The sequence below is a fragment of the Lepisma saccharinum genome, chromosome 24 (genome assembly GCF_977018435.1).
Source record: "Lepisma saccharinum chromosome 24, izLepSacc3.1, whole genome shotgun sequence".
Taxonomy (NCBI): domain Eukaryota; kingdom Metazoa; phylum Arthropoda; class Insecta; order Zygentoma; family Lepismatidae; genus Lepisma; species Lepisma saccharinum.
In genome coordinates this window covers 15551258-15576693 of record NC_139252.1, presented here as the reverse complement: position 1 = coordinate 15576693, position 25436 = coordinate 15551258, and the positions used below count along the sequence as shown (strand labels likewise).

At 37.9% G+C, this 25436-nt stretch overlaps 1 protein-coding gene across 1 annotated transcript in view; it reads left to right on the top strand.

The window, feature by feature from the left end:
• Nucleotides 1-25436, top strand: part of LOC145978339 (dipeptidase 1-like) — a 201303-nt gene that overhangs the window by 121433 nt on the left and 54434 nt on the right. Inside the window, exon 7 of the mRNA XM_083110924.1 lies at nucleotides 24838-25014. Coding sequence (XP_082967050.1) covers nucleotides 24838-25014 — 177 coding nt within the window. The remainder of the gene's footprint in view (nucleotides 1-24837; nucleotides 25015-25436) is intronic.

Below are 25436 nucleotides of genomic sequence, written 5' to 3'. Positions count from 1 at the left end.
ACATAAACACAGGCTGACTTTGTATATTTGATTTTGAAATTCACAAGTGATGTAAAGAATCCTCTAATTTCATTAACTGAACAATGACTATCCGTTACTCTTCAGCCGTACCATGTAATATTTTGATCCGTGAAATGACAACAACCTCAATTAATTCCTCATTTACAGAATGTGCTGAACAGCAGAATGGCCGACAGTTTAAATCAATTAAAATTTGATATGCAAGAACATACAATTGACATACAGTCAAGCGTTGTCTCTAACATCTGTTATTTACATTATTATCATTTTCATTTTATAATCCCTGATCCCTCATTTTTGCTCTTTTCTCTCTGTTCCTTATTGTGTATGTCTCACTCCATCTCTTTCTCTCTCTCTCATTTTTCTTCTATCTCTTTCTCCTTCCTTACTGTGCCTCTCTCTCTCAAACACTTCATCTCTCTCTCTCTCTCTCTCTCTCTCTCTCTCACATTTTCCTTCTATCTCTATCTCCTTTCCTTTATATAATTCTTTTCCTTTTTCTCTACAATTCTCCTTCTATCTATTTTCCTTTAATTTAAATTACTATCTCTCTCTCTCTCTCTTTCTCTTCTTTCTATTCCTCTCTCTCTCTCGTATTTATTCTACCTCTTTCACCCTTCCTTTATATTCCTCTCTCTCTCTCTGTAGTCTATCCTCTCCCCTCTAATACTTCCATTTCTCTTCCCCTTCTCTCCTTCCCTCCCTTTCTCTGCCTGTAACAATATATAAATCAATAACCATATTTCCTGCGAAATCAGCCTGCAGTTTTTCGTATTTCAAGTATTCCTTCTGGCTTCTAACAGCCATCTTACTCTTGCAACCTCTTTGCGTTTTCTTTGACATGACGTCTTATGAGCGACAAAGATTGGGGGACGGGGAGGTGGAGGGGGAGGAAAAGGGAGGGCAACCCTTCATCGGTGTTAAATATCTCTTAGCAAGACACAAATAAAATGTGTCTAAGAAACAGGAATGTTGAACGAAAAAAGATGCTCATTATGGATGTGTTTGGTTTATGCTTCTTTTTTACTGATATAATTTACTTCACTTTTCCGCAACTTTCTGCTTATCGTAAAGATAGGGAAAATGGTGACAAGATACATTTGATGGAAGGATGTTCAGAACCGCACACAGACTGCACGAAAGACGAGCCTCATAGAGGATTGTATTAACTGTGAGTGAAGAGGCCAGAGCCTCGTTAGTCTGCAAAGTGCAGTGCAGTGTACAATACTCTACCCCTGCGGGGCCTCTCCGATGGCTTAATGGTTGCGTAGTCGCCTTGTAATCAAATGATGCAAATTGTAGATCCAGTCCAGATTAGCCTTACTGTGAATAAAGTGGATTTATAACACCAAATCAATCAAACAAGTGGAGAAAGTCTGCGCATAACGGTAGAGAAGAGGAGAAGGCGAGTTAATGGAGCTAAGCAGTACGGGTTCTCTAGAAGATGGCAAGGGAAGTGGGGAGCGGGGAAGCGACCAATTCAGCGCGATAAGAAACTCAGCAGCCTGTAGAACGAGATAAACGTAGTACTTATTTCCGCCACGTCGTATCTCTCGGCGCCACCGCTGTTGGCTGGTTGGTCCCCGCTCCCCACTTCACTTTCCAGCTTCTAGAGCGCCCGCCGTAAGAACTGGAAAGACCTATAACATCTGGTAGCTGCAGTCGCACTTTCCTCTTTATGCAATCACTTCCCGTTCATTGGTTGAGCCCTCTCGTCTCACTACTTGCGCAGAGACTTGTCCTCGTTCGCTTGCTCCAGAGATCACCGAAATAGAGTACACATGAGTTTGGAAAACCAATTGCTCAATCCCAAGTGTGAAACAATAAGCCACTGAAAACCTGACCCGGCGATTGCGATGGCCACTTATATGTACACTTTCTGATTTGTCTGTCTCTATAATCATCTATTGTTCTCATAGAGTACCACGTGTGTAAACTGCCTAGCAATAAAAGCTGTATGACATGGGAGCAAAGTTGTTTTTCTGTACGTTATGAATCAAGCTGTAATCACTCATTTGGGCATGCAAAGTTTGACCGACCAGTTTAATGTATTGCACCCAAGTGGAAACTTGTAACTTCTAAACAGCGAACGATGGAGAGTTCAGAGTTGAACGACTAAATTCCTCAGAATGGGTTGACGGGAGTTAGGAGATAATTGGAGAACTCTTCTTCATCTTCTATCGAAGAGACATCTTTAAGCTGTGTTTTACAAGTAGGTGCACTGAAAAAATATCGGTGTTAAAACAACACAGACAGAGGTCCCAGGAAGTCCACGCCCCATTTTGGTCAACGTTTCACCTCAGTGGTGTTAAAAAGGTGTTGGTTGTTACAATTTATCTGTGTTATTTCAACACCGCTGAGGTTAAACGTTGACCAAAATGGGGCGTGGACTTCCTGGGACCACTGTCTGTGTTGTTTTAACACCATTATTTTTTACAGTGTGGTGGTCTTCTGGTTCAATTGCACCAGTTACTGTTAAGAACTTCTCTGCGTTTTTTTAAAAAACTAAAACTCGTTTAAATACCGGCCTCCGTGGCGTAATGGTTATCACAGAGCACTACGACGCCAGAGGTCCTGGGTTAAAATTCCTCCCTGTTCATGGGCATTGTCTTTGTGTGTCCCTTCATCAATTTCATCACATTATCAGTCATCTTCACCTTGCAATTAGTCATACGTTACAGAAATGCGATTTAGAATCAATAAATCGACCACTTATCAACTTAGTAAACTATACAAAAGCGAACATAAATCTTTTATCAGTACGACATATCCACACCTATGAAAGTAAATGCTTACATTCACGGCAGAGAGAGAGAGAGAGAGAGAGAGAGAGAGAGGGGGGGGGGCACATTCCGACACCTGTTCTCGATTACATTTACTTGATCGCAGTTACCTCTATCGCAGTGTTTCGCACTGTGCTTACCGAAGAGAAACGTGACGAAGCAAAAACTGCCAAATGCGGTATGTGCTTGAGTTCAGGATATATGCAAATGGTTACGTTCTAGCCACTAGACTGACACACGGTCTAATGGCACAATAACTACATAATTTTACAGCATATCACTTTATAAAAACGAATACTATAACGTGAATATGACACAGAAATAGCAATGAATAGCAAAATGTATTTTAACATAGTTTCCAAAAATGTGTCTCATAGCTAATCATAATCATTCGTAACTTCAGTATCTACAAGATCCATTTTCAACATTCGTTAGGTTAATGGCTCTTTTACCCTCACAAAAGGACATACAAAGAAACAAGTCCAGTGTAAACTTATTACAGAAAGTCTCCAGCTCGTTCCATGTTGATTCCCTGTAGGCTATGTATTGACCGAGCGATTGAATTGTTCTTTTGAGTCCACTTTATGCATAGAAAGGCTAATCTGGACTGGACCTACAGTTTAAAGAGGGATCCAAACCAGTATGTGCCTCCACCGGTGGCGTAGAACCTGGGAACCCTTGATTGCAAGGCGACGACGATGTGAATGTATGTGTATACATACGTATACATATACATACACACACACACACATATATATACGTGGCGATTCAAAAAAGTATCACTATACGGGAAATAGAAAATTTGCTTAACGAAATTTTAAACCCACGATTGGTAAAGAAAGTCTTCATGAATTAAGTAATGATAATGGTATAAGATTGATTACTTTTGCAACCTCAAAGAATTTAATTGTGAAAAGTACCACTTTTAAACATAAAGATATCCATAAATATACCTGGTCTTCTCCAGATGGTAAAACTCATAATCAGATAGATCATATTCTCATTGATAAGAGAAGGCATACTAGTATAATTGACGTTCGTACACATAGAGGTGCTGACTGTGCCAGTGACCATTATTTAGTAATTGCTAAATTAAGAGAAAGACTCGCAGTGATAAATCACAAGCAACAAAATCTAAAAAGTTCTAAAATTTAATACAGGAAAATTTGCTGATGAAAGAATTAAGAAAGATTACCAAATTAAACTGTCAAATATATTTGATGTTTTGCAGGATTTAAATGATGATGAAAATATAAATGAAACAGATATAAATAAGAATTAGGAGCACATACGTAATGCAATAGAATCAGCAGCTAAAGAAAGTATAGGATACCATAAACTAAGAAAAAGTAAGCCATAGTTTGATAATGAATGTCATAATGTAATAGAAATAAGAAATCAGGCTAGACTTAGGTGGTTAAATAACACTGATGATAAAAATCTAAGCAATTATAATAGAATAGAGCGAGAAGTTAACCGCACGTTTAGAAGTAAAAAAAGAGATTACTTGAAAAGCAAAATTAACGAAATTGAAACAAACAGCAAACAGCAGAGATTTATACCGTCCGTTCATTTCAATCTTCAGCCGAGAGATCGGGAGAAGCGTGGCGGGCCGCGCTGACGGAGATGCCGACATTTGCGTCCTGTAATGCCCGCTTATATTTATGGACATATACAGCATTGATATAAATATTGCAAAAGACGAGTACTAACCTGTGTTATAACACGCAAAAGTTATTCTGTAATTCATCCAAGTTCTGCCCTTATATACATAAATAAATACGTTTTAGAAGCGATGTTAAGAGCAACTTATAATAAAACATCGTAGTTTGGAACAGTAACGTCCTCCTTAAGTTTATATCCTTGAAAGAGTTTTGTGTCGATAGGGATCGTTTGGAGGTTTCGAATGTTCAACACTGTATCAAGATTACGCTGCAGACGAAACCGTTAAAAGTCAATGGTTTTCGTGAGCTTCCTTGCAAGCCGAAATCTCCGAGCTCGAGTTTTTTGTTCCTTCGCGACTAGAATATAGTGGCGAGCAGATGTAAACCAAGAGCGTGTTAATTTCGTACTGTGCGCAAGAGTGTTATTCTTGGTTACTTTCCGTTACTTATTTGTGTTGTTGCAGTGTGTATGCGTGTTGTGTCAGTGAGACGATTGGAATGTCAGCCGCAAGGTTCACGTTATAACAAAGAATTTTTATGTATGACACTTACGTGAAAACAGACTCGTGTCGAAACGTGTGTAGGCAATTTGTACAGAAATTCCCAGGTGTTTCACCTCCACATACGGTTAGATATCTTGTCCTTAAATTACGAGAAACTGGATCGTTAAATTTTAAAACACCTAAGCAAAAACGACGGATTCTAACCGAAGCAAAACTCGAAAAAATTGGTGCAGCGTTAGAACGTTCTCCAAACAAACCTCTACGCCGTGTTTCACAGGAGATGGGCGTGTCAAAATCATCAGCACATACAGCCACTAAGCTACTAAAATTAAAACCGTACTCTTGTATCACAGTTTAGTGCTCGTTTTGCAATATTTATATAAATGTTTGTATATGTCCATAAAAATAAGCGGGCATTACAGGCCGCAAATGTCGGCATCTCCGTCAGCGTCGCCCGCCACGCTTCTCCCGATCTCTCGGCTGAAGATCGAAATGAACATATAAAGGTGTAAATGAATTTAGAAAGGGGTGCCAACCTAAAGTAAACTTGATAAAAGATAAAGACGGTGATTTTCTAGCTGACCCAAGCGATATTCTAAATAGATGGAAGAACTACTTTAATGACCTTTTAAATGTTCATGTAGGAGATAAATCAGAAGTAAATGAAGTCCACACAGCAGAACCTTTAGTTCCAGAACCTAACTTGACTGAAGTTAAAGATGCTATTAAAAGGCTAAAGAATAACAAAGCACCTGGTATTGATTTAATACCAGCTGAGTTAATTAAATATTGTGGAAATTCATTAATATGTCAAATTCATAAATTAATTTGTTTAATATGGAATAAAGAAGAAATAAATAAGAAATTCCTCAATCCATAATTGTTCCTGTGTTTAAAAAAGGTGATAAAATGATCTGCAATAATTACCGTGGAATTTCTCTACTCTCAACAACATATAAAATATTATCTAACATTTTTTTTAACAAGACTAATCCCATATGCTAATGAAATTATAAGTAATTATCAATGTGGATTTAAACGTAACAGATCAACTACAGATCAAATTTTTCACATCAGACAGAAACTTGAAAAAAAGTGGGAACATAATCAAAATGTCCATCAGCTATTCATTGATTTCAAAAAAGCATATGATTCGGTCTAACTAACTAACTAACTAACTCCCTAGCCTTCTTAACCCCAAAGGTTCATGGCTGCAGCAACACAGGCCTTCCATCTTTCCCTATCTTGAGCAAGTTCTATATACTCTTTTCCATCCTTACCGATTTCCCTTAGGTCCATCCCTTAGGTCTCTTACCATCAGGTTTCCCAACAAGAATCCTGTAAACTCCTCTTTCCTCTCCCATTCGTGCCACATGGCCTGCCCACCTAAGTCTTCTTGATTTAATTATTCTAATAATATCTGGACATGAATACAAATTATGTAGTTCTAAATTATGTAACCTTCTCCACTCACCTGTCTCCTCATCCCTTTTAGGTCCAAATATTTTCCTAAGGATCTTATTTTCAAATACTCTCAATTTATGTTCCTCTTTCAATGTAAGGGACCAAGTTTTACATCCATATAATACTACAGGCAAAATTACTGTTTTGTATATTTTAACTTTTAGTTTCTTAGATATTAAACGAGAAGACAAAAGTTTATGAAGAGAGAAGTAACATGCATTTTCTTAATTAAGCCTACTTTTTATTTTCTCTTTAATATAATTTTCATTTGTTAATATTATATGTAAATGTAAATATCCCCGTACACATAGCACTTCTGTGCTCAGCACTCCGACATGCGGATCGGCGTTTGAAATTATCGCACAGAGGAAATGCATGAATTTACATTCCTGTTTTTAAGGAGGAAATACATGTACGTACAACATATTAAAAAGCCACCCCCCGTGGTGGATTGATTAGCACATCACGCTACGACGCTACGGGTCCAGGGTTTTAATCCCGGCCTGGGCGTGGATATTAGTGAGTGTTCATTCATCACTGTCATCCTATCATCACTAATCTCCATCTTCGTAATTAGCCAAAAGTGGAACAAAAGCGAAGTAAAATAAAGAAAATCAATCAATAAAAGATCAAACAACATTGTAAAAGGTAAGTGCAAGAAACCATTAACATAAAAAGTTACCATTGATTTAATCACACAAATATATTTCCTCGGCATACATTGGAGACGGAGAGAGGGAGAGGGAGACGATTGAAACACAGAGAGAGAGAAGAGAAAGAGAGATAGGAATCTAAAGTATAGTATTTGCAATGTTGTGTCACTGTAATGTTGACCTCGTATTGTGATTGGTGACCTAAAAGTCCTGACGTTGCACGTGGAGCATGACTTTGTGCGAGGGCTTTGTTAGTACAAGGTATTGACAACAGACACTCAACTGTGTACCCCACCAGAAGAAAATTATTTAAACACCCCCGAAATGGAATTGTAAATGTACCCTTTAATGTACCTCTCTCCTAAATTGTCGCGCTTAAAGAATCTCAACTCGATTAACATTAAAATTAGGTAGCCAGCCAGCGGAAGATTATCCCAGCGGAAGAAAACATATCAGGGGCAAGTGGATGGAAATTGAGAGCCAGAGGCATCTAGTGAGAGAGAGAGAGGAAGAAGAGGACAGAACGGTGCCGAATTACGATCGCCACAACCACAGAATAAGGCCGGGTTGAACCGTTTCATTAAGTGCTCTGGTGGCATTGATCTGTTACGTGCGTTACATGGACAGAAGTCATCGCCGCTGGTGGAACAACCGGCTGTCTCCGTCCTAGTAATTGAGGGGGGGGGGGGGATATCCACCGCTTTAAAAAGCCAATACGGACAAGGAACCCTTGTCCGCCTAAACCGGACATATTAACCTGTCCGAGTGATTATGAGTCGGTCTTCTCTCAGACGTGTTCCTCTGAATTTTAGGGAAGGGCAATAAAGCCAGATGTAACAAGGTTTTCTTCGAAATGTGGATCAATTATATCGCCTTGGAGAATCTACATATTGCAGCAATGTAACGATCCTAAGGCGAACTTCCTGTTATTAGGTGTACCCTTCCTTAAGCAAACAAAGAGGTAATTCCCTCCGAAAACAAAGTTATGGCGTCAGAGTTGTGAAAGCACCTAGAATTGTTCTGGTGTAATTTCAATAACCTAGAGAGTACTCAATGAAAACGTGCGCTAAAATTGCGATTACACAACAGCCCAGAACAAATAGGCTACATAGCTAAGAAACATAAATATTAAACGCACAAAGCGTTAAATGATATATTTCTGGAACAGCAATATTGTCATGATAAATTAAATCCAATTCGAAAAGGGATCCATAAATATAAATATCTAAACTCTTAACAAAATAAATCAAAGTTTTTCATTGAAGTTATTCTTGAAGCTTTCCTGGCAGCGAATGATGAAGAGGTTTTCTTGCGACATCAACCAGGTGATTTCCGAAAAGGCTTCAGAGATTTCGAGAGCTAACGTCACTCTTGTCTTTAATCCCTAAGGATGAGAGTGACATTAGCTGTCTATCTGGAAATCACCGGGTTGATATACCAAGAAAGATCTTGATCAAAGTTTTTCATTGTCTGTAGAAATACGATTTAGTGTGTAGTTTGTGGAAATATTTACATCATGAGATGACATTTCTCTTATGTTGTCTCAGATTACACTTACAATACCGAGAAAACAAACTACATTTTCTAAAGGTTTCACTGCCTCATTTTTAGAAAGAAAATTATTCTGCCCTACGAAAAAACTTCCCGTACGACACTGACATCTTCAGGTAAAAAGGGAAATCATTGTCGACATTTTCTACCATGGTGTACAAGTTTTATGTTAACCATTCGAGTTTCCATTGATGGTGTTGTTGGAAGCTTTTCAATTGTCCATTGCCCTGAACGCCATGTATTCATTCATCAAGTCTACTCAGGAGGAAATAATTTCCAACAAAATTGTTTGTATAGTCACTGGCAATTAATATGAAACATCTAGAGCTTACAATTACTTCCCTGCAAGGTATTATGTGTGTTTCCAAACTGTACGGCCGGTGTAAAAGTTGCCATAAAACGTGCTTTTAAAATCCACACGTAACGCCTTGCAGGGAAGAGAGAATTTCAGGATCTAGGTGTCCCATTTCTATTGCCGGTGATTGTACATAGGAGAAAGTTCCACGATAAATCGGGCCTAGTGTAATCAGGCTACGAGCAGAGTTTTACCAGGAAGAGATTGTAAATACGTTTATAATCTGAAATGGAACTTCAAGAATTGATCGACTGACAAAACATTGTTGCTTGAAAATATAGATAATCTATAAATAATGAAGATCAGTATCCAGAAAGAAGGCATCGGGAAAGTGCTACCAGAGGAGACGAAGAGGAATGTATACCGGAATAACGTGGATGGATGATATTATGGCAGATCTACGACAGATGGGGATAAGAACTGGAGAGAAAAAGCGAGAAATAGAGAGGATTGGAGGGTGGAGGAGGGCAAGGACCACCAAGGGTTGTAGAATCAGAGGGGTTTGATACAATTGATGCCTCAATTTTCCAACAACATGCAATTCAATGGTTAGTATTGATTTATGTCAGTCCCCTTTTGTGTAGTGAGTGGAATGTATAGAGGAGTTACGTGTATTTCCTCACAAGGGTGTTCGGTTTCGAACAAGGATGTCTGCAGAATATTTTCCAGGGAGCAACAAACTAGGTATTTTTTTTTCCAGTAGGAGGCCAAGGCATATTTCCGCCCTATAATAATGATGCTTGAGTGAAAGTTGTTCACGTGCACTGGAATTGTGGTGCTGCACAATGCACTTATCGAATATGTTGCAACTGAGCACACGAGATCGCTTATAATCTACCTGTGTAATGTTTCAATGAACCGAATTGCTATCTAATTTAAATATATACTTAGATTATTGTCGTGAACTACATAAGTGTTTTGTAGAGTTCTCCATACACTGTTCAATATGTGATGGTACTTGGTGTTCAAGACAACCGACAATCGAAAGGTGTTGATCAACCTATCAATGGAGAAACTCGAATGGTTTAACCATAGCCGCTGGTTTAACATAGTACTCGTACACGTTAGTAGGAATCCCTGCCAAAGATTTTGCTTTCAAGATGGCAGTGTTCTAAGTGTTCTACGGTAAGCTTTCATTTAACGCTGGCAATAACTTTCTTTCTAAAAAACGAGATCAAAAACCCGCAAGAAATGTGATTTGCTATCTCGGTATTATAAATGTAATCTGAGACCCCATAAAAGTTGCCATCCCTTAAATGATGTAAATATTTACCAAAGCTATTCAATAAATCTAATGTTGGTAGACATTTCGAAACTTTGTTTCATTTTGTTATGCTGCAATACATACAGTATATTCTTGACATGATGGTTTATGTAGTTTATTTTAAGACTCATTCTTCGAACGGATTTTAATTTATTATCCGAACGTCTCTGCTCCAGAAGAAGTTAATTTGAACGCTCCATGCATCCAATATTTCTGCTTCCTTGCCGTGCATTTATTCTTTGTTTTTGTATAATCGTGACTATGTTCTTAGTATTAGGCGATATTATTTTGATACGCCTTTCTTATAAATACTTCCACACAGTCGTATTTTACGGCCCCATACTATCTTCACCATATAATTATTTAACTAGTATTCTGTGCCCCATGATTTCTTCACTCTGAAAAAACGTCAACAGCCTATGTTGAATGTCGTTATTAGCAACTTCTCATAAATAAGAATTCACGATGCAGTGTCAAGCATAATGATCTCCCTTTTTTGATAAAGGAATGAAAAGAGCAACACAGATCCTGTTCCACGTACAAATGTTTGCCCGTACGAGATATAATACACTCTTGAAGACTCACCCTGAAGTTTCGCATTGCGAATGACATCCTTCAATTCTTCAATCACTAATATGCAAGGTTTTGTTGTTTTGAAATGAAGAGGTGTATCGGAATAGATATTTTTCACAGATTCCGAAAATGACCTTCAAAATTCCATAGCACGTTAGGTTTTTTTCAAAAATCACGAAAATGTGAAAATGTAAAAAAACGACATTGATATATGACAACGTTTGTAACATGTTAAAATGTGCTCTGGAGGGACGGAATGAATGTGTACGGAATAAACATAAATACATGGCTGATTATGGACATGAAACTAACTCATACCGCACCCCACCGCTCCCTTATTTCTATAGGGGTAACATATGTGGCGCCATTCCGGCCAGAATGCCCACTAGTCAGTGCAAAGCAGAGACTGCTCCCAGGTGCATTGTATTGAGTACGTGACTGTTCTGTTGTTTCTTTGTGTAGTGTGCAATGGCTTCACGTGGTTGTGTCAATCATCCAGATATATTTTGTACATATGTGGCTGTTATACGACAGGAAAAAAGAGGCGAAATATTATGCCTTTCGTGAAAAATGCTTATTTTCAATACTGCGGGTCGCACCTAGGAGATCAGGACAAAGCGTCGGCTACTCATAAAGTGTGGAGGGTTGAGAAACGAGAAAAGTGGAAAAGGGAATCGCTGCCGTTCGGTGTACCCATGATGTGGCGTTAGCCAAGAAATCACAGTTTCAATTGCTACTTCTGCACAGTGAAGATCGTGGACCATACCAGAATGGAAAAGAGATACCAAGGAAAGTGGACTGTACATATGATGGCTGAATATTGCTGAATGTTGAAAAGAGACTGTACGGAAGAACACCAAAGAAAATCCAAAAAAAGGAAGTATCAGGGGGAGGGAGCTCAGTGGTGAATGTTAGGTATGTTTGCCTTGAAATATGTATTTATGTATATTCCTTACACATTCATTTCGTCCCCCCTTGAGCATATTCTCACACGTTACAAACATTGTCATATATCAATGTCATTAAAGAAACACTTCTTTTACATTTTCACATTTTCGTGATTTGTTAAAAAAACCTGACGTGCTATGGAACTTTGAAAGTCACTTTCGGAATCTGCGGAAAAAATCAATTCCGATACACCTCTTCATTTCAAAACAACAGAAAAAAGTTGAAAATATGCAGAACAGTGCTGCGACCTATGTTTAAACATTAGCCTTGAGGTATTCCCAAAGAAAGAAATCACAAGCAATTAGATATGGCAACCGAGACGGTGATAAGATGTCAGCGTCTAATGAGAGGAGCACAATAGCAGAGTCAACGCTTTTAAAGTAGGTTTCCTGAACAAACGCACCGTGCTCCCCAGTCCACACCATGGTCGCAACTAAAATGGCACGTCCTGCCAGTCCCTGTACAATGAGGAAAGCGAGATGTGCTCTGAGGTCACTCGCTTCAAGCGTATTGTTCAACGAGTTGTACGAGATTAATTTGAAAGTGTAAGTCTCAGCAGCTGTTTCTCATACAATTAGACTTTACCTCCTGCACATTGCAACAATGCTGTTGTATTTATTGGTTGCCCTCACATATACACAGTCATATATATTTACTTGTATTTATATGAATCGAATGTCCCGGTCCTCGAAGATCTACTGCATGCCGTTCTTCAAATAATTTACGTAATTGTATTCCACGTGGTGCTTATGGCCTCTTAGCTGAATTAGTTCCGATGAGTCGTGTGCAATGAAGCTTTGAGGCTTGAAGTGGGCTTGTGGTAGAGAGATGTATTGGGAAAGACTGATTCTCATCGACTTTTTTCCCGTAACCATGGAAGTTTCCAGGAGCTCCACTTTTACCTACCCCCTTACACACACACACACACACACACACAAACATATGCAAAAGTTAAGGCCGGCCCCCATGGCGGAGTGGTTAGGACATCGCGCTACGATGCGAGGGGTCGTCCCGTGTTAGAATCCCGCCCTTGGCACGGATGATTGTGAGTGTCAATTCATCAAATTCATCACTCATTCCCATCATCGCAAATTAGCCAAAAGTGGCACAAAAAACGAAGTGTACTTATGCAAATCAATCAATCAATCAAGCAAGCAAGCAAAAGTTAGAAATATATCGTGTTTACTGTGGAATAACGACATTAATGCTGGTTAGGAAAAAAATAATTAATAAATATATACTTATCCATATAAAATTCGACCAACATAGCGGAGTGGTTATTGTAATAGGTTACGAAGAGAGAGTTTGCAAGTTCGAGCCATGGATAAGTCGTCGATGTATCCTTGTCCTGGCTTTCATTTCGCCATTCATTCATTGTACAATCAAAGAGATAAAAAACGAAGCAAAATAATTGAAAGAGAAGACAATGAATAGTCATTGATAATTTTACTCAGTTCTGTTAATATTTGCAAAGTTATTTGAACTATTATATTAATAGTTGGGCGATACATTAAAAGTGAAACTGTAAATTCATGGTAATATCTTCTCTTACTGGTTACGTCGCATTTCTACCGCTTTTGGACTAATCGCGGAGACAGGGATCGACGATAATTACGTGTACATGCAATTATGAAAGACTACTCAAAATATACTTTATATGTGTAGCCAGAACTTTAGATACAGATATCATGGATTGACTGCTCAAAGGCCATAATTTCAGTGGTTTTGAACAACTACCACGGGATGAGGTTGATCTTTGCAACAATACGGACAACACGTTAAAATAATATTACTAAAGTGCATAACTATCAATGAAAGATATGCAATTTTTCTTTGATATAACCGCCATTTTGCACGGCATATTCAATTCATTAATTCTGTATAAAAACCAGGGGGGATAAAAATCATTTGTGATGGTTCTTTTTATTTAAATCGGATTTTTGAAATTTAAATCGATTTTTATTATTTTTTAAAAAAACACAATTAATATTGCTTGTATGGTTTTTTAGCACCATACATATAGACATGGTTTCTTTTACAGACAGACTTTTTCTAGTAAAGAGCCCTGTAAAATATTTGAACAGTTTGATTAAAGCAAATAAAAAATACTTGTAAATATGCAATTTTTTGTTTCTCATACTGTATATATAAACCTACTATGGAAATGTCTGTTGAGTGTGTTAATGAAACTATAATACATAATTTCAGTAACTTTTCTTCCAGTGAAATTACAAAAATCTGGATATACTCTATAATTATAACTTTATTTTTTTAAATAGTCTTTGTAGATAAATTTTGGCAAATTCTTAAATGATAGGTTGCAAATTATCAGCTGCAATGTTTATTAACAGTTTAATAATAATGACACTAATTACGGTTTAACATTATTAGTATTTTGTATATTTTTCTACACAAAATGTTTGCTATTTTTACCTACACAAATTATTGAATTTTAAATATTAAAAAAAATTACATTTCCTTTGTGTGAGCTTCACCCCATCAGTACGTAGATATATCTTGTTTCCTTTCTTTTCCTTTCTTAGACCATAATAAACACCATTAAATGATTTGGAGATTAATATACTTTCACCAAAAGTGATTCCGATATTTATAAAATCCTTATGTATATTATTCTATAAATTATTTATTTAAAGTGATTTATACCCGTGATTTTTTTTCCAAAAAATCGCCTGATTTAAATCGTGAATTAAAGCAAGTTTCAAATCAAGCTGATTTAAATGAATCCAACCAACCAACCCGCTTCAAACCTCAAGTTCGTGCAAAATATATTGTTCTACATCTAATAATATTGAAGGTACGGGCCAATCCCTGGCTTTCTAGGATTTAGGCCGACATTTTGGAACTGTTACAGTTTTAAGACTGCTGATGTCCAGATTAAAAAAAAAAAATCGTTGAAAAGTTATCCAGAATTCACCTGGTCGACAACTCGAAAGAATCTATACATCATTCGTCTCCAGGAAAACTTCAAGGAAGACGTTTCGTTTTCCTTTAAAACACCAACAAAGCACGAAAATCGCTGAGAAACATTTAGTTAACTTTTCGTTGGCTGACGCTACATTATTTCGAAAGATAGTTGAATCAACGGTGGCCATAGTTGAGCTTCTAAGGCAATTAATAAGCCTCTAATAATAGATATAAATTTCTGAAATGAAAAGAAATAACTCCTAAAACTTAGTTAACAACATGTACCAAATTGATATATTGTAAAATTGCTTTTAACTTTAAAAAATATATAAAAGCGTTGCATTGGAACTATTTATTCATGATTATTCACGTTTGTACAATTCATTAGAGAAAATTGTTGGTCTCCAACTTATTTACGAGAATCCGAATCATAAAATACATTTACGCTTGTTTCGTCGTTAAATGAAGGAATGAAATATGCTGATTATTATTGTTTTCATCTTTCTCGTACATGCATTAGGCCTATATACAATAACGACGAATAGCCTACCTCAGTGGCTGAGTGGTTAGCACAGCCCCTTCGACGCAAGAAGGTCGCCGGTTCGAATCCCGGCCTGGGTATGGGTGTTTGTGAGTGTTTTTCATAAATTTCATCATATCATCAATCATCTCATCTTCGCGATTAGCAATAGTGCCAGAAATGCGAAATTAAATAAACCAAATGAGCCATGGGCCACCTTAGGACCTCGCTTCTGAACCACGTTTTTTCAAAAAATAGGTATCGTTGCTTTGACACAAACATTTTTACAATATAACTACATGATCAAAAATATAATTAAATGAGCTTTCAAAATATGTATAATATATGAACATTCGTTAATTTCGAGGACGTCCAAACACACATTTGTTACTTACCTGAAAATAACAATGACGAGTGACAACTGATCTGCTCGCTCCCCAACACAATAACTTAAATAAAATGGTTGCTGGCATCCCGAGACAGTTGGTTTTCTGCATAGTGTGCCAGAGGGGCACTAGAAATATCAATGTACTGCCTTTGATTTGATTTGATTTGATTTACTTTATTTTACTTTGCTTTCTGTGCCACGTTCGGCTCATTTGCGAAGATGAGATTGGGGAATCTTATGATGAAATTGATGAATGGACACTCAGAAATGCCCAGGCCAGGATTCGAACCCAGGCCCCTAGCGTCGTAGCGTGATGTGCTAACCACTCCGCCACAGAGGCCGGCTGTAGTGCCTTTGTTAACTGAGTTGAATACTAATATGATTTTCGTCAAGTTTGCCACCTTGGCCCACCCAGCCTCAAAACAAATGGTACCTGGAAGTGGGGCGAGCAGGTAAAGGTAGTCGCAGCGTGGTGCTGATCACATCACCTCCAAAATTGCCGACATAAAAAATATATGGGGTTCTACCCCCACGTACCCTAAATGTGCCTTCATGGCACAATGCTGCATGTGCTCGTATATGCACAGGTAACTTTAACTTTACCCTTACCTGTGTATATTGTATTAGTTTCTGCACCCCTGAGTAATTAAGTTTTTAATTTTTACAAAAGCATATACGAACCCTCTACTGTGCCAATGGCTGAGGGCCCCCTAAGGCTTAATTGTCTCCCTACTGCGAGAGATCCGGCACTGGACGTGACTTTAAATTGTAAACCATGCAATGAATAGAAAATGTGGATCCATTCATTTGATGCATTTGAAGTGTACAGTAGCCACAGACATAAAAATGGTGAGTATGAATGGAGCTTCCAGCGAACCAACCTTAGCCTACTTTTGCCATTAATTAAGCATATTAGCTAAGTCTTTTTACCTTCTACTTCATGCTTTACCAATTTATATTTTACTGAGCGAGAGTTGCTCTCAGAAACGTTTTGAATTTTACGCCTGTGTTAAACTCCACAACAATATTTTCGTATCCGATTACGGTACTCTTTCATAGTAGAATTCCACTGAAATATGAATTGGCTTCTTCTACGTTAACGCAATATATTCCCTAGCCAATTACACTTTTTATCCATCTTAGTGGTATTATCGAAAGCAACTTGGGGGTCGAGCGAACATTCATTATTGCTGTGTAGCTACAGAGATCAATTTCAAAATACCACATTCTCTACCACTGCCACACACATAATTATAGAATTATTACAAAAGTGAAAAACGTTCGTCTATCGTGGCTCTTCCATCATCTAATTATTTCCGTTTTCCAATGATAGATGGCTGTTCCATATGTTATTTATATGTTTACTCATTTTGTGCTGTTGCCAATAGTTATTTTCACACAACTGCTCCGCAAAATATTTAGTATTACAAGCAAAATACTAGATACGAGTATGTATGCATGTATGAAAACATAGGAAACATCAATCCTTATTTCTGTATAGTTGTACCTTGCATGCTTAACTGCTGTCTGCTCGAACATTTGATACATGAGTTGATACATTCCTGGAGATAAATCCAGCTCTGAAAGATTTGTAGAGTCCAATCAACATTCGCTGCTTATGAGAGCAATGTATACGCTCAAACCATTGGAAGATTATTCCTGAAGAAAATGATTGGTAGCCCGGGAGCACTTACTGTGAACTTGTGTTTCGGCTGCGTGTGTGCCTGTCCCCCAAGGCACGTCCCCTGAGAATTGTCGAGGTTAGATTAAAGCTTCTTCCACGTAGAACTTGACCTCTACTAGCTCTAAGATTTCTCCTAAGAGACAGCTAGGGAAAAATACCAATTTATAAGCTTTTTTGGGGCCATGATCAAATACCAACGACTGAGTGTGAAGAAAATCCAACCTGGGTGGGTAAGGGGCAGTTGGCCTTCTAATACAAATTTAATGTAGAGAAATATTTTTACCGTTATTAAACAATAATATTATCTTTAATAAATAAAGCATTTTCAAGCAGACGAAAGTTCCATGCAATTACGGCGGGTCTATTTCCTGTGTAATTGGACTTTCTCATTTAGTTATCCAGCAAATTACTTGTTATTAAGACTCACGCATTTTATTCCTTAGCCTAGTTGTGTTACTCCTATGTGGTCGCAGAATAAATTGGTCACACATTGGAAGTGAATGAATTATGTAGTTCTTTTGAATCTGATGTACGAACCATGCTTATACGTAAATTTGTCTGAAGCACAGAAGGAAAATAAAGGGGGCAACAGAGAACCCTTTTGCCTTTAAAGATCGAATTCCTTTAACCAGATAATTTTTTTTTGTGTGTTCGGACACACACTATGTACACCCCTGTTTAGTACCCATCAAAACAATAAAAAGTGAGATGGAATGAGGTTTTTCTTTCTCCGACCAATGGCTCTTGCCCTCCTTAATGAGAGGGTCTGCGCAGGCCTATGGGTCTTCAATATTCATTAAAGTTCGGTTCTATAAAGCGTGCAATGTGCCTTCACCATGAATCGAATACGGGATCTGTTGGTAACAGGGTAACCAAACTACATTATTTTGGAAGTATATTATTTTCTCACGAAAAATATTTTAAATTTTCCTACTTCTTAAGTCACATTTATTCATGAAACTTGCGCCTAACTTTCAGGAACTTTTTCCCAATGTTTTTAGCTTGTATATTCAGGCTATTGCAAACCCTATTTTCCCACTAGTCCTGTGGTACATTGCATTAGTTGCTCGATGTACAGTCACAGGCAAAAAAATGGGAGACCTGGATTCTGAAATATTCGCTTCCATGTGCGTTATGTGCGTTGCCTAAATCTACGAGGGTGGTAGAAGTTGCCGTTGTAAAGTTGCTACAAAAGCCACTTATGGTCTTAGAGTTAAGCAACGCACGTAACGCCTTGCAGGGAAGCGAGCATCAATGACGTAGTTGGCCCATTTTATTGGCAGTGACTGTACATCGTCTCGGAGGGTTACTGATTGACCTTGCGATTTGTCCTTATACCATGAGGTTTGTAATTTTACCTGTTTCATGTAACGATCTATGATCCCCTTGTCGTTATTGTGCATAGAACGGCACATCATGGTGTTAAAAATAAAATATTTTCTCGTTTAATCAGGAGGTTACTTTCACTAGGCAAGGATTCTCGAATAACATGATCTTAGGACATTGGTTTTCTCGCTTCCAGATTAAATTTATTTTTGAGAGGATGTAGGGTTAGCGAATTTGAGCAGAGATACGATGCACTTGTTCCAAAGAAGAATTTCTATTTTGGAGGGGACGGAATTGTAAAGGTGGACAGTACGTTGCTTTGTTCTAGCTGAACGGGATGCACAATAAAAAATGTATATTTCTGACTTTATTAATATTGTACTCGAAGAAAAATGGTAATAGGGGACCATTTGTTACTTTCTAGTTGTAAACGGATTTACGCCTGCCTCCGTGACTGAGTAGTTATCAGCCTGCTACAACGCCAGGGGTCTCGGGTTGGAATACCTGCCTGGGCATGGTTGTTTGTCAGTGTCCATTCATCAATTTCATCACATCATTCATCCCCATCTTCACGATTAGCCAAACGTGGCAGAAAAGCGAAGTAAAATAAACCAAATAAATCAATCATGAACGATTTTCATAATGTTTTTGTTTTTCTCAAAATTTCTGGAGGGGTTGTAGCCCCATCAGCTGCCCCTGCGTAAACCAGTGACTCTGGCTGTGCTGCAGATGTCTTGCCAGTTCGTTCCCCGCAATTGCACAAAGGTTTCGGCTTAAGAGATTGTTGCCAGAGGCTTGGGTTATGTAAGAAATCATTATGGTTACGAGGGCAGCGCCTCTCGCAAACAAACATCGCCGAGGAAAGATAAGTCTGGATGCGAAGCGTTTGCTTTGTCTCGGCGCACTTCAATTGTTCTCCCAGAGTTCCAAGTGCGAGACAAGTGGCTCCCTTAATAAACAAGAGAATGCCTGAATGCGTCTCGGGGAAAACAAATGAGAGCAGCAGGGGATAAGGTGCAGATGGAAAGATACTCTCTGCTTCCTCCCCCTCTGCTTCTTATTGATCTACTTCTCGCCAACTGCTCCGTAGCGATGCAGCTGCTAATTGCATTTCATTCGCTCTTTGGCCCGGAAGGAGGTTGAAGGGGGGAGTTATGGAAATAAAGCACTGAACGAATAAGTGGGTACCTGCGATTTCACGTATTTGATTTGTTATCTCTCGAGAGCGTGTTGCTCCCGTGCTTAGGAAACGGGAGATTCTGGGTTCCAATCCAGTAGCTGAAGTCAAAGTTGAGGACGATTTGGGATAATTAGGCACATACGTATGTTATCGACCCGTAAGGATTTGCGTATTGGTAAAAATTACCCAAGCGACTTAGAAATAAATGTTTCGATCATGCGAGTCTTCTTTAGCTCCGCTCCCAGGCCCATAGATACACTGCCTGAGCAGAAATTTCTCCCACACACTCACGCCCATCCGTTTCAGTTTGATATTTCAACATGTTCTCTATTCTTCATATTTTAATCAAAGGCCTTCCCGGCGGTGAAGTTGTAGCGTCGACGCCTTGTAATCAAGGTATTCAGGGTTCGATACGCGGGGTATTCAATTTTAAACTCTAGGCCCAGTCCCAATTAGCCTATCTGTGCATAAAGTTGACTCATAGAGCAATTCAATCAGTCAATCATATTTATATCAATTGTGTAATACAATAAAATGTTCAAACCTAATAAAATTATTTCAATCGATGAATGTATTATTATTTGCATGCTTTAAACATTTATAATTCGGGTATTTACGAGGCAATTTTTCTTGTAGATAAAATTTGCCCAGCGCGTGTCCTTTCGGGTTAAAGAGCATTTTGTGTATCTTTTATTTGTATTAGTGCCGTTCTCACATCATGAGTGGCATTTGAAGTTGGGCTTCTTTGAGAGAACATTTTCCTTGGTATTTCTAGTCGAATTGAAAGTCGTACGTCTTACCTTAGTGGAAGACAGGGTAACTCGTCTAATTTGTGGAAGAGCGCTCTTACAAGCAGGCGTAGCGAGAAAGGCTACTTTAGGGTTGTAACAAGGGCGGAGAGGTGGCGCGCAATGTTGTCAGCAACTTAAGCTTGAAATATGTGGAAACTGCTATGAACTTTCACACACACACACACACACAAATTCAAAACGAACCCATATCGAAAACATTCAGCAAACATATGTCGAGGTGGGACACAATTTAGGAGCAAGTACAGGAATTCCCCACACTAAAGTTAGGACCAAAGTAAGGCATGTTAATAATTCAAATTTGTAGAGAAAATCTTTGGCAATAACTCATAATTGCTCCTTGTATTGAGTGGAGAGAAGAGACTATAATTCCCAGTAGTTAAAATTTGACCCGTATTTTGTAAATGAATTTTCTTCGAACTCTCTGGAGGAGTAGGTAACGTGATACCAAAGTTTAACGTGATACCAAAGTTTGTAGTGTTAATAAAACATTTATTTCTATACTATAAATTTTCTGTCGCTTTTCTGTTAAATTTGGCTAATCGCGGCGATGAAAATAATTGCTCAGTGGATGAAGTTGGACTCGTATCGGGAATCTTCGATGGCCAGGATCACTCCATGCCTTGGCCATCGACGCGGCTACTTGAATATATAATTGATTGTGTTTATTCGATCGGTTGTTTCTCCATACATGATCGTCGCAAATAGACCAAACAGTAGAAACTGAACGTAAAATAACAAAAATGGGAATAGTAGCTTCTGAAGTAGATTAGATTTGTTTTCGTAAGACAAATAGTTTATTTTGAAGTGTTGGTTTCTGAAATATGCTGAAATGTTATCTACTTTAACTCTGAGCGTTCGCCAGCCTCCACAAGTGCACGCGAGTTGTCCAAGCATGCTTAAATGAAAGTGGCTATATATTGGCAAATATATATATTTTGCTCATTCAAAATTAGCGGGCAATATTTTACAAGTTCATATTGAACTTTCAATATTTGTAAAGCCCACCTTCTTCGTGGCGTAGTGGTTTGCACAGCACCTTACGACCCCAGGGGTCCTTGCATTACGTACTGCATTACGCAGCAGATCAACCCACACGCTGGTTGAACCAGGAGCCATCTTATCAACATGTATTCTTATCAGCGTGTCTATCATCTGACTACACTTTCTTTCACTTTCTCTTTAATTTAATATCCAAAATGCACTTTCCGGTTAGGAAATTTCACACTTTTTAGTGTTACTTCTGCCAACTCTTTATATCAGTGATTCCCAACAAGGGCTGCCACAAGATATTTTAGGGATAAACGAAAAACAACGAATAAAAAATATTATTAGGAAGTTGGCAAAATAAATAGTACGATGCAATAGATACGTACTTACCATCTCTAATCTCGATCCACCGATAATTTCGACTGGACTGTGTCACCTTTTCATTTCGCAGACATTTCAGAGGAAATAGATTTCACAACTTGCGAACGAGATGACTTCATTGACGTCTGCGCTGATTTCACATTCAAAATTAAGTTCTCGAAGAGTCAGGTATCGGTGGCTGTTTTTTGGCTCAGACTGGCAGAGGAGTATCCTGACCTGGTGAAGAGAAAAGTGGGTGTACTTTCTCCATCTCAAATTCATATTTGTGCGAGCAAGCCTTCTCTGCTACAGCGACAATAAGACCAAAAGCAAGAAATGGACTGCATAACCTTGATGATAATGTACGTGTTTCGTTGACAACTGTGAGGCCTGTTGTTAAATATTTGTGCTCTAAGCATGAATCGCACGTCTCTCATTAATAAAACAAAACTCTTTGAGTAATACACATTGTCCATTTTTTTGTCCATAAAAGTACAGGGAATAAGAAGCTAATGTTTCTATACTGAAGGAAGCAAAGCATTTAGAAGTGTCAGATGAAAAAGAAAAAGCTATTCAAGAACTACAACAGGTCAATCCCAATTCGTGTGATTGGATCTATTCTCTAGGATTCATTTTTCTTTCGTTGAGAATTGCACTATTATAATGGACTTCATTCTATTAATTTGAAGTGCAACTTTACTATTGAAATATTGTCTTCTATAAACTATACCTTTCAATATATTTTCTCTATAAATGTGAATCTTTGACCACGCATCCATGCAATTTGCTACCATTCCTTGAAAATATATTTTTGGAAAGTAACTGATCTACAGTTAATTTGCTCAAAAGAAACCCAGTTAACATTAGAGTTACTGTTCTTGTTAATACCCTGTTACGGTTACCGTGACTTTAGCAGTTACTTAATTCAATGCCTTAACAGCAAGGGAGTTATTTTTCACTTTTACTGATGATCATCTAAAATTTACACTAAGCTTCATTAAAAAAAATAAACGTAGTAACTCATTTTATAAAGTTACAGTTACACACTTAAAAAGAAAAATGGTTACAATTACTCATTCTTAAAAAGTAGCCAGTTATAGTTTCTCATTTTGAAAAGCAAATAATTAAAGTTGTCGTTGCTCAGAAAAAGTAACTTACTTGTAGTAAATACGTTACAAGTAAGCGGTTAATTCAAGATTCTGAATTATCTTATCTTGTGTTCTATACTGTGTCCCAGGAATCTGAAGAGCGAATCGATGCTTAAGGGGAGATAACGGGGAGAGAGGGAAGGAGCGGAGCAAAGTCGTGCCCGCTGGTGCAAACGGCTGCTAGCTGCAACCACTTACCCTCGCACTCAACCTATAACGCTGAAAGCAGGCGTGCCGCAAGGATCGATATTAGGCCCCCTCCTCTTCACCCTTTACACTGCAGATTTGCAGCAAGTCATAAAATTCTTCACTCCACATTTTTACGCAGACGATACCCAGTTATATTTCTCAGATCATTACGCTTCGTTGGAACATAAGCTTCAGTCACTAAATTCTGACTTGAACATAGTCAGTAACTGGTGTGTATCTAACGGTCTTAAAATAAATCCAGAAAAATCCACTTTCATAATCATTGGTTCTAATTATTCAAGATCGTTAATTAAAAATATTAAGATCGAGCTCAAAATGAACAATTTGCCCATTGTCAGGAATAACACTGCTAAAAATCTTGGTCTGATTTTTGACGAAATTTTTGATTGGACAGAACATGTAAAGACGCAATGTAGGAAAGCTTATGGAACACTTAGGAATCTGAATCGTTTCCGTGACTTCCTCCCTGCGGAATGCAAGCTAAGACTCATCCAAGCATTAATCTACCCTTTGTTTGACTATTGTGATAATGTTTACGGTCCTCAACTCTCGCAAAAGCTCAGTAAAAAAATACAAATGGTGCAAAATGCCTGCTTCCGATATATTTTTCAAGCAAAAAGATCCGATCATATTCTTCCATTCTTAAATAATAATCAGGTTCTTACCATGGCAAACAGAAGGAAGTTGCACTATCTCTGTTTTATACTCCGCATACTGACAGAAGGTAAACCGCAGTATCTGTTTGAGAAGATGCATCCCCGTAGCGAAACCCATCAGTATGTTACCCGTAAGCGGAACAACTTCGATTTACCCCATCACTCTACCACGGCCTACAAATCATCTTTCTCCTTTTCGGCTCCCAAAGCATGGAATGCATTGCCTGATTATCGCTAGTGTAAACAACCCTTTATATTTCAAAGGTAAAATAAAAGATCTGCTGTTAATGGAACAATGGCAGAGTCGGGGCACATACTGAAGGTATCAAGTCACTCACTAAAAGGAATTGTATTGTTGTATTATTATTACTATTGTCTTTTGTATTTCTAGTTTTTGTATGCAACTAATTCCTATGTATCTTTTTTCTTTCTTAATTTTTTAAATTTTTTTATTTGTATTATTATTATTATTATTATTATTTTTTTACGTTTAGCTTACTGCTCCATAAGTTTATAATAATCTCATATGTATTATCATATTGACAAGGGTTAGGTGGCAGAGCAGCCCTTGGCTGAACCTCGCCCGCTGAATAAAGAAAATGTATTATTATTATTATTATTATTATTATTATTATTCATTGGTCGAGCCCTCTCGAGTCATCACTTCCGCATAGACACGTTTTTCTTTCCCTCGCTCCACTGATTATCGGTTCAGAGTATAGACCCCATTTTAAGTATCTGAAAACATTTATTTACATCTGCTACATACTGTTAATGTACCTGTACCACTACACTTATTAATGCAAGTGGAATTCATTATCTTCGCAACTCTTAAGTGGATGTATTTTTCCCTCTCTTTCAGTTGGTGGTGAGGGAGATGAACCGGCTGGGGATGATGATAGATCTTTCCCACGTATCGGTTCGAACGATGATTGATGCGTTGCAGGTTACGAAAGCTCCAGTCATATTCTCGCATTCATCTGCGCATGCGCTCTGTAACAGTTCCAGAAATGTTCCAGACCACGTTCTTCGCATGGTGGTAAGTACCTTATTACTTCCTTAAATCTCAAGTTTGGATATCCAAAAAAAAAAAAAAATTTACATTCATCAATAAATAATTCTTCCTGATGTAGATAAATACAGCAAAAATTTTCCAATCGGCTCTCAAGGTAGAGAAAGTTTGCTAAATTTAATAAGAGACAAGGTCAGAGGTGAATAACACATTTATAATCTGTGGCTTGCTTGATAAAACGAAAATAGAGCTGCAAGACGTTATGTTATTTGTAATAATATTTGTTTATGATAGAAATGTATAATAGAACCCTGTAATGGAATTAAGTTTTTTATAATGCATTGTAGCTGAAGAAACTTTTAAAATTCCTATGTCTGTTTAGTTCTTGAGGTTCTCAAACCGTAGGCTTAGTCCCGATTCTCTTATCTTAACATAAAATGGGCTGAAAA